The sequence below is a fragment of the Oreochromis niloticus genome, linkage group LG19 (genome assembly GCF_001858045.2).
Source record: "Oreochromis niloticus isolate F11D_XX linkage group LG19, O_niloticus_UMD_NMBU, whole genome shotgun sequence".
NCBI lineage: Eukaryota > Metazoa > Chordata > Actinopteri > Cichliformes > Cichlidae > Oreochromis > Oreochromis niloticus.
In genome coordinates, this window is record NC_031983.2 from 11,712,156 (window position 1) to 11,728,472 (window position 16,317).

Consider the following 16,317-nt stretch of genomic DNA (forward strand, 5'->3'; position numbering starts at 1 on the left):
CAGTTTTGGTGTTACTGCATTAGATTTGTTTGTAATTCACAAATTTGGTTTTCTTACAGTCCAGCAAAGATTCCTGAGCATGGCAGCCCAAAACCTGTGAACTCTGATGGAGAGAGGCTGCAAAAACCAGAACCTGCAGTGCGTAAGTACAAATTTTGTCATAGCCTTTCTGAGCCTAGGTTGTGCTTCCTTCTATTTTTGGATATACAGAAAGCTTAATTCTTAATCAGTTTAAAACTTTATTTTTCCTTTTACTCCTGCTACTTTTCTTTTCACTAGGTTATGCTAATCCTCCTCCACTCACAAGCTACGAGTATCCAGACTTGCCCATAGCCAAAAACAGACAGGAGGTAAGAGATTGACTTAGCTTGATGGTCCTGTAGTGCACTTTCATTATCCCGAGGTTCTGTTTGTCATTTTTACAGAAATTTTCTTTGTGTCTCCAGGACACTTGAGCACTTAAGCTTTTGCTGTTTGCTATAGATGAACATTACAACAAAGTTATTTGATGCTGATGGACAACAGCTAACTTCAAATTCCCTAGTCTATTATTTGTTGACTAATACAGAGTAGTGTGTATGTGTGTGTTTTAGGAGATAATGCTGCCATTTAAGCTGGAGTTTCTTAATGCAGATTATAAAGTCTAAAATTTAGGCCATAAATCAGCTTACCACATCCATCTGCCCAACAATTTCATAACTTTTTCTCCAAATTTCATTTGTTTTTTCGATGATATGGGTTAGTAGCTAAATGTGCTTCCTTTTTTTATGCCTTTCTTTTTAACTGTGCACGTGTCTGTTTGTGTTTTTTATGTGTGTGTCTGTTTGCGGTTGTTTCCAGCTGATTTCCCTCATAGAAAACAACTCTGTAGTGATCATTCGAGGAGCCACAGGCAGTGGCAAGACCACCCAGCTGCCACAGTACATTCTGGACTATTACAATGAGAAAAATGCCTCATGCAACATTGTAGTCACCCAACCACGTAAAATTGGAGCCACCAGTATTGCTCGATGGGTTGCCAAACAGCGGAAGTGTACCCTGGGTAGTCTGGTGGGATATCAGGTTGGTGCAGTATTAGGATAGAATGTGATTTTCTTAAACTGCATACACTGCTCTTCAATCATGTAGCAGTAGTAGAAAAGCAATGCTACACTGACCCATATTGATTCAAACTTTAGACAAAGAGCGTTCATTATTATCTTTCTCACAACTTCAGAGTGTTTGCATGCATGCATTCAGAAGCTCTTGTATGCTTTGTTGCTAGGATTGACTGTGTTGTGCAGAGCTTTGAAACTGTGTATCTAATAATAACTGTTGTCTCCTCTGCTTGATGCAGACCTCTGGAGTTAAGGATGATGTCATTGACAGTGGGAGCAATGAGAAATAGTCAGTGTTAGTAGGAGAAAAAATCTTAGCTTATGCAACACAAACTAAACATTATGGTATAATTTCCATTACAACATGTAAAGTGGGGAGAGTTATATCTAAATATTTGTTTAGTCGCAAGTTGGCAAAGCAAAAAGTGTAACATGGATACGCAATCGATTTTATTGAGGTTCACTGATGTTTTCTCCGCTCAGAACCAAAAATAGTCATGTTGGCATTGCAGGCATCAGTTTTTAAAACCCTAGAAAAGTTTAAGCCTAAAGCTACAGCAGAGGAAGTGTACTTCCTCTGTGGCCTCTGCTGTTCCTTCCTGAGGCAGTAAAAAGTAACCTTGTTGTGTTTTTTGGAGCTCAATAAATCCAAGTAGTGCTATAATACAGCAAAACAGTACAAAACCCTTAAATTCTAAAGAAATCAAATTGCAGATGGTATAAAAAGATTATCTGCAAGTTGGTATTTGCAGATGACGAGTCATGGAATATATTACAGATGGATTTGAGTCTCTCTCAATTGATTTCACTTGCAGACTTCAAAAGACATACAAATGTTTTTGTGAAATCATCACTGGGAACTTGTCTTTGATATGACTGTGTGCATTACACAAATTTAGCTATTGTTTCTTTTATTTTTGTAATTTTAATGTTTGTCTGGAACAGGTCTCTCGTGTAAATGAGACATTGAGTCTCAATGGAACTACCTGTATAAATAAATGTTAAATAAATGAATAAAAGTAAGAAAAAAAAAACCCCAAAGCAAAAGACGAGAACAAATGGATGCCTTCCAGAGATTTTAGACCCCGTCATGAAGGTGCCTTTATAGACTTTTCCAGTTAGCAAACAACAAATCAACTAAGTGTCCTGTGGATTTAGGAAAATGCAAATATGTATTTAATTGACAAGTTTGTGAATGCAACTTTGTATATATTTGTTCAGATTGGCCTGGAGAAGATGGCAACTGAGCATACCCGACTAATCTACATGACTACAGGAGTGCTGCTGCAAAAACTGGTTCAGGCCAAGTCCCTCACTGAATTCTCCCACATTTTTGTAGATGAGGTGCATAAACCACACGTCTAATTTTTCATGTATATATATGTTTCTCTGTTAGCTACTCCCAAATAAATTTGAATCTGTGTTTATTTACTTTTCTTTAGTTATTTTGGGGGAAGTACATATATTAAATCTAATGACAGACAGGTGAAATAGTCAAAAAATACCTTACCACTTGGTCCCTGCAGTTGATTGCCTTGGACACTTGTGTCATTACAATAAAAGGTGACTACAAATCAATATGAAGTTGTTCATAGTGCCAGAACATTTCTATTCTGATGAGAGTGGATTCTTCCAGGATGACAATGCCCCCCATCCATAGGGCGCAAGGGATGACTGAATGATTTGATAAGTATGAAAGTGATGTGGCCTCACAGCCGCAAAATCTAAATCAAGTTGAACATTGTGTGAGACTTTGGACCAGGATGTTGGAGTGTTCTTCACTGGCGTTCAGTCCTTCTAAAAATGATCAGACTTGGAGAGTAAATGCTTTCAACAACTCTTCTCTTTGTCTTTAATTTGTCTAACATTTATAATACTTTAATCCAAAGTCATTTCTAGTTTTCTGCCACAAGAGGTACTGTTATAAACCTAAGATTAATTTAATCCTATTATTTAATGAGTGATTCTTGAATGTTCAAAATGTAACCTTTTAACAACTCTGCCTTTGTCCAAGGTTCATGAGCGCACATCAGAAATGGACTTTCTCCTGCTAGTTTTGAGAAAACTCCTCCGTTCCAACTCTTACCACATCAAGGTAACTGTTGGGTTAGGCTAAAAAATGTCCTTCATCTTCTTCATGCTTAGTCACTTGTACTCTCACTCACAAGAGCCTGTCTTTGTTTTAGATAATCCTTATGTCAGCCACCATTAACTGCAAGCAGTTTGCTGACTACTTTGCCACTCCTATTCGTGGCAAACTGAACCCAGCCTATGTGTTTGAAGTGGAAGGGGCCTCCTATGCCACTGAAGATTTCTACCTGGATGACCTCCACCACCTGTCTCCGTATAGGGTAGATAATTGAGAGAGTAAATGGTTGCTGATGGTACAGTTCTCTGCCTTGAAGCCAAATCCATTGTATCTGAATTTTGTGTCTGTTTTAGACTGAATCGTCACATCCATGCGACCCGTACATCTCAGCAGATATATACAATCTTGCCATCAGTCTCATCCAGAGCTTTGATGAACTGGAGGGCAAAAATTCCAGGTAAGGCCAAAGAACTGCTTGAACATGTAAATAGGCAAGGATGTAATTGTTTGTTAACTGAATATGCATACATGTATTTATGTGTGAGCAGCAAGGCCGAGAAAGAGGGGGGCATGACTTTGTCAGAGAGGGGAAGTGTTTTGGTTTTCCTCCCTGGCATACACGAGATAAACTACATGCAGGAGGCCTTGACCAAGCTGGTTCACAAAAGGTGAGCAAATGCATTTACCTGCTGAGAATTGTACACGTGATCAGAGTTGGACACATTTAAAGTGGCAATAGACAGATGTTTGTTTTTTTTAACTTATTATGAGGTGGTGTTTGCTTAATGTAATGTCTACCATCACTGTACAGGTCATACTACAGGTTGATTTCTGTTTCCTCAAACATATATGTGTTGCATAAGACAGATTGCCTCACCACATTTTGTTATTAAAGGATGTACAAGTATGCAGTACTGTCAGTAAACTCCTTAACACAGACACACCACTGTCTACGTACGACGCTGTGGAGTGCGACTGCTATAATGGCAGGTTGGTGACTGTCGTTTGCTCCCAGAGGCTTGCTGCGGCTCACGTAAATGTGTTCAAGCTACAAGCAATGTGATGCATCTGCTTAGCAATACAACATTTTTTTGGGCCATATCTCTGTGGGTAACATGTTTAGTGAAAACTAGATGGATAATTACTTACTTCAGCTGCCAGGCTGCCAGCGCTCTTTCACCACAGCTTCACAGGCTAGCCAAAGAAACAATTGTGTTAAGCAACACCAGGTTGTTGTCCCTTCAATCAACTCGCAACAGGAATTCTGAACGAGGAGGGCATCTTTTGTCCAAGGGGATCCAACTGTTTGGAGATTTCACCTGCAGGTTCTGGAACTGAGATAAGGCTGAGTTTTATATCGTATGTCCCAATCCCCGCTGTTTTCTCCCTCTCAGAATGCAAACGCGTCACTGCACATGCAAATGCTCACACTGCTGTACGCTTTCCTGCCTCTCAGCCTGATCTCCCCAGGGTTAGCCAGGCATACCCATGAAAGGAATGAATGCTGCAGGCCTCCCTCTGAGGGTCATTAGCACCATTTAGAATAAAAGGGCTTCCTCCTTGCTGTTTCAACATGCAGTGTGGGGTTTAATGATAAACCTGCTGGACAGCACCTTCTGCTATGTTGTTTCATGAGGGGCTTGCATCATAAGCTCACAGTCTGTAGACCACTGGTTCCATTAGAAGAGTTGTCTATCAATTTAAATGCCCCCTCTCACAACCCTTTTGAGCTTAGTGAAGTAGTGGGGCTGAAGTTTCTCTTACTTAAAACTGCTCTGCCGTTTGGACTAACCCAGTCAAGCAAGTTAGGGAGTTACAGTCTTTGTTCGTTCAGCCGTCATGTTTACAGTTAGCCCCAGGTCTCCCTAAAGTGTGTCTGAGGCCCAATCCAGCCTTTGTGCCTGAGATGATATAGACAGGTGCCCCGCTGTTCTCCTCAGCAGAGGATTGCAGGGTTAACACTTTGTGCCCGGAGCAGGCCTTAAATATACGTGGACTGAAAAACAGTGTTCAGAAAATCAGATAACCTGTTCCATCTGAGGTTATCCTATTGGCTTGTAAAGATCATATGAGCTCATTCTGCTAGGAGTACAGCCATATCCTGAGCTTTGTTCAGAGGTGTGTTGGTCCAGAATATTTGTGCAGCAGCAAGCTAAGCTATGCCACAAATGTTTGTGCATTTTCGCAGGCTGGATGCTGCACAGTCATCTCTGGCTCAGGGTTGACACAATCTGGGAGTAGGTTGTATCTCCCATAGTGAAACACAAAGTGAAGTTAGATGCACAATGAACGTGATACACAGTGGTAGAAAGTATCCAATCTCTGTAGATAGCGGCGAAGGTGCAGAAGTAGCAGATCAGTAAAGGTAAATAAGTAGTACTTTAACATTTAAGTTAACACTGAACATGCTAATTTTTTCAGATTGCAGGTTTATCCTCTTCACTCCTCAGTGACACTGGAGGAGCAGAACGGCGTGTTCCTCTTTCCTGTTCCCGGATACAGGAAGGTAAAAGCTGTTGATCGTAACTTTTTGCATGTGCTGTCAGTACCTGCTATACCGATTATCTTCTAATCCTCACAGGTGATCCTTTCCACCAACATCGCAGAGAGTTCAGTGACTGTTCCAGATGTCAAATATGGTGGGGGGTTTCTGTTTTTAATTTTTAAAAATGTGACTTTATCTATTGCCACTCTTCTTTCATCATCTATTTACAAGAAACTCAGAATTAAGTCATACAGATATCAATAATGTTGTAAGGAAAAAAGGAAGTTAAATAAGACATAGAAAATAAGATACAAGAAATAATTCCCAAGTAGCCCAACTATCAGACAGAGGCCATATCAAAATTAACGATCGTGGTGTTGCTGCCAACATCAGAGAGAACGATACAATTAGTAAGGTAAACAACAATGAATAAATATAGAAAACAAATAACTGCACTATGTTATCTCCTAAAATCTGACAACATGTGCTAGTTAATGTTTGTTTATTTCCATATTACATGAATTAGGACACCTTTGTCTGTCTTGCTCCTAGAGCAAAGATTTGCGTTGAATCATTTCTCCTTTGGTGCTCTGGTGTAAAATAGTTGATGTAAAAAATATTCAGCTTATGTGAAAAAGTTTTTGCTCAATGTGATTTTCACTTATGAATTGCAAAAGAACTGCCCACATATTGCACCTATGTGGTTTTAATAATAAGTGGTTTGTTCTCTGAGATCTATTTATGTATTTATTTTAAGTTAATTTGTATTAGCATTTTTTTTTTTATGACAGTTATTGACTTCTGCCTGCTCCGCCAATTGGTGTGTGACCCAGATACCAACTACCAGTCTCTGCATCTCACCTGGGCATCCAAAACCAGCTGCAACCAACGCAGAGGTACGACCATTGTAGACCTTTTAAGTGCTTACTATCACTTCTGCCTTTAACTCTCAATGTTTGTTTCCTGCCAGGCCGGGCAGGTCGAGTGTCAAAGGGCTACTGTTACAGACTTGTTACCAAAGAGTTTTGGAAAAAGGAAATCCCAGACTACATGATTCCCGAGATGCTGGTAAGAGACTGTGCCAGTGACCAGTTTTTAATGCAGTTCAGACCTTACTTCTGAAAACTGATCTGTGCTCTACTATTTTCCATTTCCTCAGGTTGCTCCGCTGTCCACTATCTTGTTGAAAGTAAAGCTGCTGGACATGGGAGATCCCCGCTCCCTCCTCTCCACAGCACTCTCACCTCCCAACCTCTCTGACATAGTTAGGACTGTGCTACAACTCAAAGAGGTAGAGAGTGTAACTTGATGATTGTCTTCTGAGAGAGGCATTATTGTCTAGTCAAGTGCAGACAAATGTGTAGCTGTAATGGTGATTGTTATGTATTTGGACGGGCAGCTGACCGCCAGCTCTGTCTGAGGATTAGACCTTGAGTTCTCTGAGAGGAGCTTTGCGTCAGCCAGTGTTCACATTAAGTTTATAGCGTGAGAGCACAATAGGGCCATGTCGAATATTAATATGTTATTGTTAGGCTAAGGGAATGAAAATGTGCATGTTATCTTTTTATTTGAGTATTTCTGATTTAATAGCATTTGTTAAGTATTTAATTTTACCTCTTGGTAAATGACTACATAGTTATTTTTTAGTATAACTGAGCACTGGAATCACCTTTTAAGTCAAATTCACCGTATCACAAATGATGCTTCATTCTATGCGTTTAAACATTTTTTCACCATAATGCACACTTTTTTCAGTTCAGTTCAGTTTTCTCAATTCAGTTATATAGCACCAAATCACAACAGTGCCCTCAAGGCGCTTTATATTGTAAGGTAAAGACCCTACAATAACACAGAGAAAACCCCTTTGAGCAATGCTTCGGTGACAGTGGGGAGAAAAAAACTTGCTTTTAACAAGAAGAAACCTCCAGCAGAACCAGGCTCAGCGAGAGGCTACCATTTGGGGGTGAGGGAAGGAAGACAAGATAAAGACACGCTGTGGAAGACTGCCAGAGATTAATCACAACTAATGATTAAATGCATAGTGATGTATGAACACGTGGTGAAAAAGAAACACTCAATGCATCATGGGAAGGCCCCAGCAGCTTAGACCTATTGCAGCGTAACTAAGGATGGATATAGGGTCCTAACTATATGCTTTATCAAAAAGGAAGGTTTTAAGCCTAATATTAGCACACAATCACACTGTGATGGGCAGTCGGGGTGACCAGATGGCTCAAAGGTTGCTTTGATATGGGGACTGCAGAAGCCAAAAATTGACCAGCAGTCTTCCAGTAGTAGACAAGCCACATTGCCTCCTCCATCTACACACTTGCTGCTAAATGCTGTGTTTTGAAGGATTTGTGCGATGTAAATCAGGCAATCCCTTTTTGGTGTTATGTAGCTTAGGTGAGTTTTGCTACACAAAGGAAAAGGACAAGCTGTGGATCGAACTACCAACCTTCAAAGTTGTTGACAAACTGCTTTACTTCCTAAGGGAGGATGTGTATAAAAAGAACACAGGCTAGAGGAAGTGATGAAGAAAAACTCTAAAAAGCATAACATGGCTGTTTTTATTAAATGATTTATGATTAAAAGGTGTACATATATATATATATACACTAGGGGTGCAACGATACACAAAATTCACGGTTCGGTTCGATACTTTGGTGTCACGGTTCGATATTTTTTCGATACAAAAAAATGTTCATGCCTTTTTAATTTGTCATTTATTAAAATTATAAATATATATTTTAATTCAAAAGTACAGTTTTTAAATTTAATGTTGCTGAAACAACAAAATAATAAAAAAATAAATAAATCTATCAGATCGAGAAATCACTCATCTTTGGAAAAGAGAGTTTATTAGAGAGAAATGGCTCTTTCCAAAATAAAACCTATACTATACCCTTCTCCTGGGGTATATTCTCAGCAGCATATTAAACATATCAGGTCCCCATAAGGAGGATCATGTGCTAACGGCTGTCTAAATGACTCGGGTAAAGTTTGTAGCATGCGTGCTTGTTGTTTTTGTCTGCTTCCACTTGTCTTTGCACTAGGATGATGTCGGCGTAAATGTGCAGTCATATTCGTTGTGTTCCCACTCGTGCTGTCAGCGTTAATCTCGTTAAAATGACACTAACGCCATAACGCGGCAAATCTCCGTTAACGAGTTAGAGCGGATCGCCCCGTGCGTGAGGCTCGACGCCGTCAACATGTTAACGAGCTAACTGCGTTAACGCACTAGTTTCCACCAATGTAATTGAGCATTGCGTGGCACATCCGACATACTGTTTTACTTTTGTCCATGACGCGCTTACAAATCAGGGTCACACTTCACATGAAAACCAAAATAGTTCCAAAGGCCGGACCTGAATGAGGGTGGGGGAGGTTCAGTTTCGGGTAGCGTTGAGGCAGTTGCCATGTTGCAACGAGCTTAGCTTCTGTCTTGCTAGCTTGCGCTGTGCTCAGTGGATCTGCACTCGACAGTGCAGCCTAGGCGGAGTAGTCGAACGCAGATCCACTGAGCGCTCAACACAGACAGCATCATCAGAAGAAAAGTTGATAAAATAAATTAAAAATTTTGTATTGTTCGATACATATGCGTACCGAACCGAAAGCACTTTATCGAACGGTTCAATATCGATACGAGTATTGTTGCACCCCTAATATATACATCTAATATTTAAATGTTAAAGCTAAAATGTTATGACTTTAGAAGTTCATTAGTTGTGTGCATTGAGTATGCTGTCTTTGTCACGCTGCAGATGGGTGCACTGTCTGTGAAAAGTAAAAGCAGAGGTCAAAATGAAGATGGTGAGCTGACGTTCCTGGGCCGAGTGCTGGCTCACTTGCCTTTAGACCTGTACCTGGGGAAGATGATTGTCCTGGGCCACGTCTTTGGTTGCCTGGATGAGTGTCTCATCATTGGTTAGTCTGTCATGGTACTTGGTGGTATCTGTTGTGTACGGCATGTTTTCTAGAGACATAGCTTTACAGCCTAAATGTGTAACATGTTTTTCGGAATACTTCTGCACAACATGCTCTCTCATCCTCAGCTGCCTCTCACTCTCTGAAGAGCTTCTTTGCGATACCGTCCATGCAGCAGATTGCTGGCCATAGGTGAGTCCCATCCAGCAGGTGCACTGATTTACAGACTCATGATGTCACATTAGATTTTGTGTACCAACACTGTGGCTGCATTTCATGCATTACGTAGTAAAGTAACTTGATTTAAACTAGAGCTTTTGACGCACCTTTACATGTTTAGTGCAGCCTAATAGCTAATGCATTCAGAAAAATGCTCACACACCAGCAAAAATGAAGAAGTATGAGAAACCTATAATGTCACATCACACCACTGTTCACCTCCAGTTTGGGATTTTTTGGTTTGGATCGTGAGTAATTTTTCTTCCAGTGTATACTTCTATTGGTCACGTGTCTAATTGTAACATGCTTACATTAGAGTAAGGTCAAAAGCAGATATGGATTGTGTGTTTTGTAATTTTATTTTCTTTGTACACTGATTATCATGTGTAACTCCAGGAGCAAGCTGGCTTTTACCCGTGGCACACCAAGTGATTCCATAGCTTTCCTAAATGCCTTCAAGGTAAAGAATTTGGTACACATCTCCAGCAGGTTTTGATTTTGAGTGGATTTTCATGCGCGGTTGCTCTATTCCCTCTTGTTTCTTTATGTTAGGCATGGCACTCAGCCAAGAAGAAAGGACAGCTGAGGCACCCAAAGGTATACTATAAACTAAATTACTCTAACCTTCAGCTATGTGTGCCACCCTACCAGGTTAATGACCCCAAACACACCAGAAAGCTTTGTACAAACTACTTACCAATGAAAGAAGATCAATAAGTGCTGATTGCCACTCACTTTAACTCACAGTCAGACCTGCTGGAGACGTTTTCTGACATCATAAAACCTCTTAGGAGCATGGTCAGAGTGTGAACTATACCAAGAGATTCTGAAAGTAGTGTGTAATTGTTTCAGCAATTCACTTTTTCACTCGGACAACTAAAGGGGTATTATTAGAGCTAATGGTGATATTACTACAGTATTTGAAACAAAGAAAATATACAACTGTCTTCCTTCCTGGTTTCAGGATTTTGGATCCTGTGGCAAGTAATTTTCCAAGGCTAATTTGCTATAAAATATAGACAATAATAGGTGCTGGTGCCATTGCTGTTATCAGTTTTTAAGGCAACAAATCACAAGTGGGTAGCCAAAAAATGGAGGAGCAGCTTGTTCTGACTATGTCTCTCTAACCTGACTATCCATGTCAGCGTCACAGGGATTAAACTCTAAGAATAAAAAATAGGGAATAAATAGGAAAGGGGCAAGGTTAGTCTATCATACAACACTGGTTAGAGTGGTGATATGTTGTCTAGATGATGTTGCCATAGAAACAAAACCCACGCACTATGTGGGAGGGCTTTTTATGAACCATCCCCATCAACCTGCCAGCACTTTGTGTGTTCGTACAGCTTTCGTACATTTTCTCTAGCAAAAAAGTTATTCACCTGGTGACTTTGGAGGTCTGTTTTGGGTCATCATCCTGCTGTAGAACCATCTTCTTTACAGTTTGACTTCTAGCTGACTCTGTGAAGTTGTCACTCAAAACAAGATTTTACCTGTGTTTTTGCAGTATATTCTGTGCCATGTTTTTCATGTCAAAGACCTCACATAACAGTTCTTAGTAGCTGCTGTTATTGTTGTTATAGCCTGGTTGTTGTTTGCTGAGGCCAAAAAGATCTAGGTGTTATAGAAATGATCAGGGTACCTACTTAGAATTTCTAGCCTCCCATAAAAGTGTTGAGGTATTCAAATTCTAAGAGTGAATTAAACGTAACACAACATTATAACAATGTTTGTTTGTTTTTTCGTCTGTTTGTTTTGTGTTTTTGGCAAAAATAAAATGTATTTGCTGCCTTTTCTTCTTAGGATGAGCTGGACTGGGGAAAGGAGAACTTCATTCAGATCAAGAGGATCAGAGAGGTACAGAGATCAAAGTTGGTCGCATGTGTTCAGAGAATGACATTTCAGGAGAAAGCGTAACCTGAGTGCATTAAATAGCAGGCGTTAAGTGATAATTGCAGTGTATTTTAAGCTGATACAAACTTGGCACAGAAAGTAAGCAAATGTGCCAAAGTTTCAGGGGAAATTAACAGGCCTTCCAACAGTGTTGCCAGGAAGCTTTGTTACAACAAAGCAATAAACAACAAAACACAAATTGCCTTACTTTTTGTGCTAAGTTTATTTAAATTTGTTTCCTTTTGTGAGGTCATGGATAGCCCCGTGATGTCTTTTGCAAATTAGTTATTAAAATTTATAGTCCTTACAATGTTTTCTAGCTGTTGGACATGCAGGTCAAACAAAGCATAAATACATGCTTACTGAAATTGCTGACCAGGTTGCAGAGCTGTATGAGGAGCTGAAGAAGCGTGTGTCCCAATTTAACATGAATGTAGCAGAGGAAAGCCAGTTCTCAGACTACACCAGTGCACACAAGCAGGCATTCATTCTTCAGGTTAGTCTTTGCTGAAAACTGTGGGATGTATATAAATCATCATAGTGTGACAATGTAAAGAGCTTTGGGGTTTTTTGCGTGTCTGAATATATCTGACATTCAGTTTGATGTAAATTGTGACTCACTGTTTCTTAGGTGGTCATTGCTGGGGCGTACTACCCAAACTACTTTCTCCAGGTGGATATTGATGAAGCCCTGGCTTCCAGAGAGCTGAGTGGCTTCAACCCCAGAACGACAGTGATGGTATTATTACCTCAGCTAAAGCTTGGCTCAGCTACACTTTACTTCATGATAACATAGCACATTACGATATTAACATAATAAGAATTATTTATAAACTTGTTAATAAGCAATTGGTTGTTGTTATCATTATTAGACTTCATGTACAATTCAAGCTGGCTGATGATTTACCTAAAACAGACTTTACCTTTCTTGTAAATGTGGGGGTAAAGCTCTAAGAATGACAAATTTGTCTCAATCTCTTTTTGCATCTTGCTCGCATGTCCTTACAGTTTTTAAAAGTGTTTGATGGACAGTTTTTTAATTAAAATGGCCTAAAATATCAGTCGATTTCTTCCACTTATCCAATTAAATTGTCTTAAATTCAGATCAAGTGATCTTGTTGGTAGTCACGTCTCCACAAAAATTTGTAGCCAATAGTGTCTCTGTGTTTGCCTTCTCTACACATTTATATTTGCCCGTCTAGCTGGAATCTGAAGCCAATTTTGCTGCTTTTGCAACAGACCAAGCTCCATTCCATACTTAAATTCACAAATTGGCCATAATGCTCTCAAAAGCATTAAAAAATATTCTGTAAGCATCACTTCCTGGCTTCTACCTCTGACCACCAGAGTTGATTGTGCCCACTCAAAACAGTGTTTGTTTCAAAAGCTGCCAAGAAGCAGCCCTCAACTCATTCTTTAAAAAAAAAAAGAAAAAAAAAAAAAAAGATATGTATATATAGTTCATCCAGTCAGACACAGTTGGATAATTTTTCAATTTTCATAATAAAAGCCATCCTACTTTCTAGTCGAGAGAAATGGGAGGATACAAGTGTAATGACAGATGAGTTGGAAATTCTGTATGGTTAAAATTGGAGTGTATATGATATTACAAAGCAAGATACAGTAACTCAAAGGTGTTTACATTTGACAGGTAGTGAGCTGCTGAGCATAAACAGAATAAATCCTCTTTTATGACTCTAATAATCACCAAAATTCAAAAAATGAACATTCTATTCAGTTTGACCTGAAACTATCAACTGAGCCCAGGTTCATTATGAAAACAATCACAAAGTGAAGAAATGAGGGCCGCTTCACCACAAACTTAGAAGAGGTTGTCACTGCTGCTAGCCTTTAGAAAGGTTTAAGGCAATTAAGCATTCACTTTTCAGACCCAGACTTTTTATATCTGTCCAAATTATAATTTGGTTTTTAGGCAATTAAACTGTCGGTTTAGTTTCTCTAATTATATCATCATACTGTTGTTTTTAGTTGAGGAACCTTCCGCCGTACAGTTTCCTGTATTACAAGCAGCTGCAGTGCCTGTTCCGCCTCTGTGGACAGGTCAAAGCCATTTCCTTTGATAGCTCCAGGTACTAGAGGCTACGGCGGCAAGTCAAACATCATCACTCAGTACTTTGTCTGCTTGAACCTTTGTGCACTTAGTTTTAATCTCACTTTGTGTGTGTGTGTGTGTGTGTGTGTGTGTGTGTGTGTGTGTGTGTGTGTGTACATGCACTCAGAGCATACGTGGAGTTCTACAGGACATCCTGGGACTCTGGTGTGCTGCCTGAAGTGTCTCTTGCCCTCCTGCTGGCCCATCAGAGCCCTGCAATGGAGCTGTCAGTCTACCCCATTGAACAAATAGAAAACTGTGCTGGGCACAGACACATAACTCACATGAAATATTCACGGTACGCAGAGTTTCACATATTTCAGATGCCAAATGTAGTTGTCTCTCTGAGAGAAATCTAATTCATGAGCTGAAATCTTGAACATGTTCGGCAAGGACAAAATGTCATCTTAACAACGAAGTTTTGGCTGTGTCTGTCCTTTGAGGACTCAGTGTTTTTGGCAAATCTAACCCCTACATAACAGGCTGCAGTGGTCAGTGCCTTGGCCCTAAACCTTAATGTAATCTGACATCCTAGCACTCTGCATGCCTCTTGCCAGCAATCATTGGACTCAGAGTGGAGGTTTTAGGCAAAACAGTGCCAGCTTCTTCCTACCCCTGCTGGGCTGTAGGGTGACATATTTATTTAATTGTAAAAATGCTGACATATTTTGATAAAATACAGTTTCTCCTCATAATTAGTGTTTTTTCCCCATAAAATATGCTATTCAGCTGTTGTTATTGCTGGTAAATTCTGAATAAAATTGCATGTTTGCTTTCTTAAATATTTTATTTTGGTGAACACACAGCAGACATCTGTTTACTCTTTAAAATGAGATGCTGACTCATTTTAACTCATCACAGTATAATGGCTATAAGTACACACATGCCAGTGTGTACTCAGTGGTGACAGTGAAGCATCACCTAAAATCTCTGTTTCTGTGCAGAGTGAATGTTGACTTCCAGAGCCAGTCTGTCTGCCCAGTGGGAGTGGTCAGCAGCACCATCGACCCCGCCAAACTACCCCCCAATCGCTTGTTTGTGGTGAACATCACAAAAGTTAGTCTTCTGTTCTGTTTTTATTTCCCCATAATAAGTACCTGACTTTCTTTATTTGAGTAAATATTATGAATATTAATGGATGTATCGTCTCTGAAATCTGCTGTAGGTGATGGAGGTTGGTCATTTCTGGGGGTTCCAAGCAGATGAAGCCAGCTTGGAAAAACAGCGCCAACTGACAGCAGAGATTAACACGTGCACTCTGCATCCTTTAACTGTGTCGCTCTACCCCAACCTGCTGTGCCTGGCTCCCTACTCTGAGTTCAATGAGCAGAGCATGTATTACCGTGCCAAGATCCTACACATGCGTGGCAACACAGTGGAGGTAAATATTACTTACACTCTGCAGCCTACTGCTCAAAATTTAGGACACCCTTTTATTTTCTCTGCAACTTTTCTCTGTAAGTTTTACTTGTATTTTCTTGTGATTAGCCTGTCGTAGTTAGGATTCTGTACCTTTTTAAAGTCCAGACAGAAGTTCACCCATGAAGATGGCATTTGACAATCTCCCAGTACCCTTAATGATGAGTTTTGAAACCTCAGTGTATGTTTGACCATTAGACCAGGTTACAGTTTTTTACAAGGGTAGACTTGGTGAGCTGTGTAGGCTGAGATCACCTTCACTGACTGATGCACACTCAAGCAGGCATCCAAGGTGAAAGAGTTGAGCTTGTTGGTTTGAAGGTCTAGCTATAATTTTTCCAGTGGGCTAATGTTGTGAATGCTAAAAAAAACCCATTGTACTTTACGCCATCTGAGTTCACTGCATTTGTAATGGCTCTGCCTTTTTGCTGCTTGCTGTGTGTGCGCGTCAGTAGGTTGTCAACTTTGCTGCTGCTGCATTATGAAACTCGTTTTTTTCTCCCTTTTTTAAAGAATAGAAGATACTCGGGCTGAATGTTGTATTTTGTAATTTGCATTGCCAATGGTGATACTGAGCCCTGCTCACAGGTAGAGTCCTCCCTGAGCCGTTCTCTCACAGTCTAAATACTTGTATGTTAGGTTAATTAAATTATCCATGGATTAGAGATCTCACAATAGAATGTATATAGCAGTCAGTCGTAGTAGAATTACACAATTCTCAGTGTTTAATGTTAACCTTTGCAAACATTTTGGCCTATGAGCAAAGTTAATTTCATGATGGTTGTACCAACTGTCTCAGAAAAAAATGATAATGTTGTGTTTGCTTGCTCAACTTGAAACCTTCAAATAGATCTGGGTCCTGGTATTTAAATGCTTCACAAAATTGGATGTAGTTCTTCCTTGATCTCGAAAACCAGAAAACATTTTTTGTACATGGTAATTTTTGCAAATTTATCATCCCACCGTCTCATCTTTCTGCAGGTCTTCTTTTTGGACTATGGAAACAATGAGATCGTTTCCTGCAGCAGTCTCAGAGAGCTGCCGTCTGATCTGCTGTCTCATCCTTTCCAGGTAG

At 39.9% G+C, this 16,317-nt stretch overlaps 1 protein-coding gene across 2 annotated transcripts in view; it reads left to right on the forward strand.

Moving 5' to 3' along the window:
- tdrd9 (tudor domain containing 9) overlaps positions 1–16,317 on the forward strand; it is a 28,274-nt gene that overhangs the window by 7,002 nt on the left and 4,955 nt on the right. Inside the window, exons 2-26 of one of the 2 annotated variants that reach the window (XM_005477025.4) lie at positions 60–142; positions 280–350; positions 841–1,062; positions 2,319–2,441; positions 3,112–3,192; positions 3,284–3,448; positions 3,540–3,643; positions 3,735–3,854; positions 5,608–5,692; positions 5,768–5,825; positions 6,505–6,567; positions 6,642–6,739; positions 6,831–6,962; positions 9,436–9,598; positions 9,727–9,790; positions 10,214–10,277; positions 10,370–10,414; positions 11,621–11,674; positions 12,090–12,206; positions 12,342–12,449; positions 13,700–13,800; positions 13,951–14,121; positions 14,768–14,879; positions 14,989–15,204; positions 16,224–16,313. In XM_005477025.4, the coding sequence (XP_005477082.1) occupies positions 60–142; positions 280–350; positions 841–1,062; positions 2,319–2,441; positions 3,112–3,192; positions 3,284–3,448; positions 3,540–3,643; positions 3,735–3,854; positions 5,608–5,692; positions 5,768–5,825; positions 6,505–6,567; positions 6,642–6,739; positions 6,831–6,962; positions 9,436–9,598; positions 9,727–9,790; positions 10,214–10,277; positions 10,370–10,414; positions 11,621–11,674; positions 12,090–12,206; positions 12,342–12,449; positions 13,700–13,800; positions 13,951–14,121; positions 14,768–14,879; positions 14,989–15,204; positions 16,224–16,313 (2,710 nt within the window). Of the gene's footprint in view, positions 1–59; positions 143–279; positions 351–840; positions 1,063–2,318; positions 2,442–3,111; positions 3,193–3,283; positions 3,449–3,539; positions 3,644–3,734; positions 3,855–5,607; positions 5,693–5,767; positions 5,826–6,462; positions 6,568–6,641; positions 6,740–6,830; positions 6,963–9,435; positions 9,599–9,726; positions 9,791–10,213; positions 10,278–10,369; positions 10,415–11,620; positions 11,675–12,089; positions 12,207–12,341; positions 12,450–13,699; positions 13,801–13,950; positions 14,122–14,767; positions 14,880–14,988; positions 15,205–16,223; positions 16,314–16,317 lie in introns of both variants that reach the window. The other variant, XM_003453093.5, reaches the window with a different exon arrangement.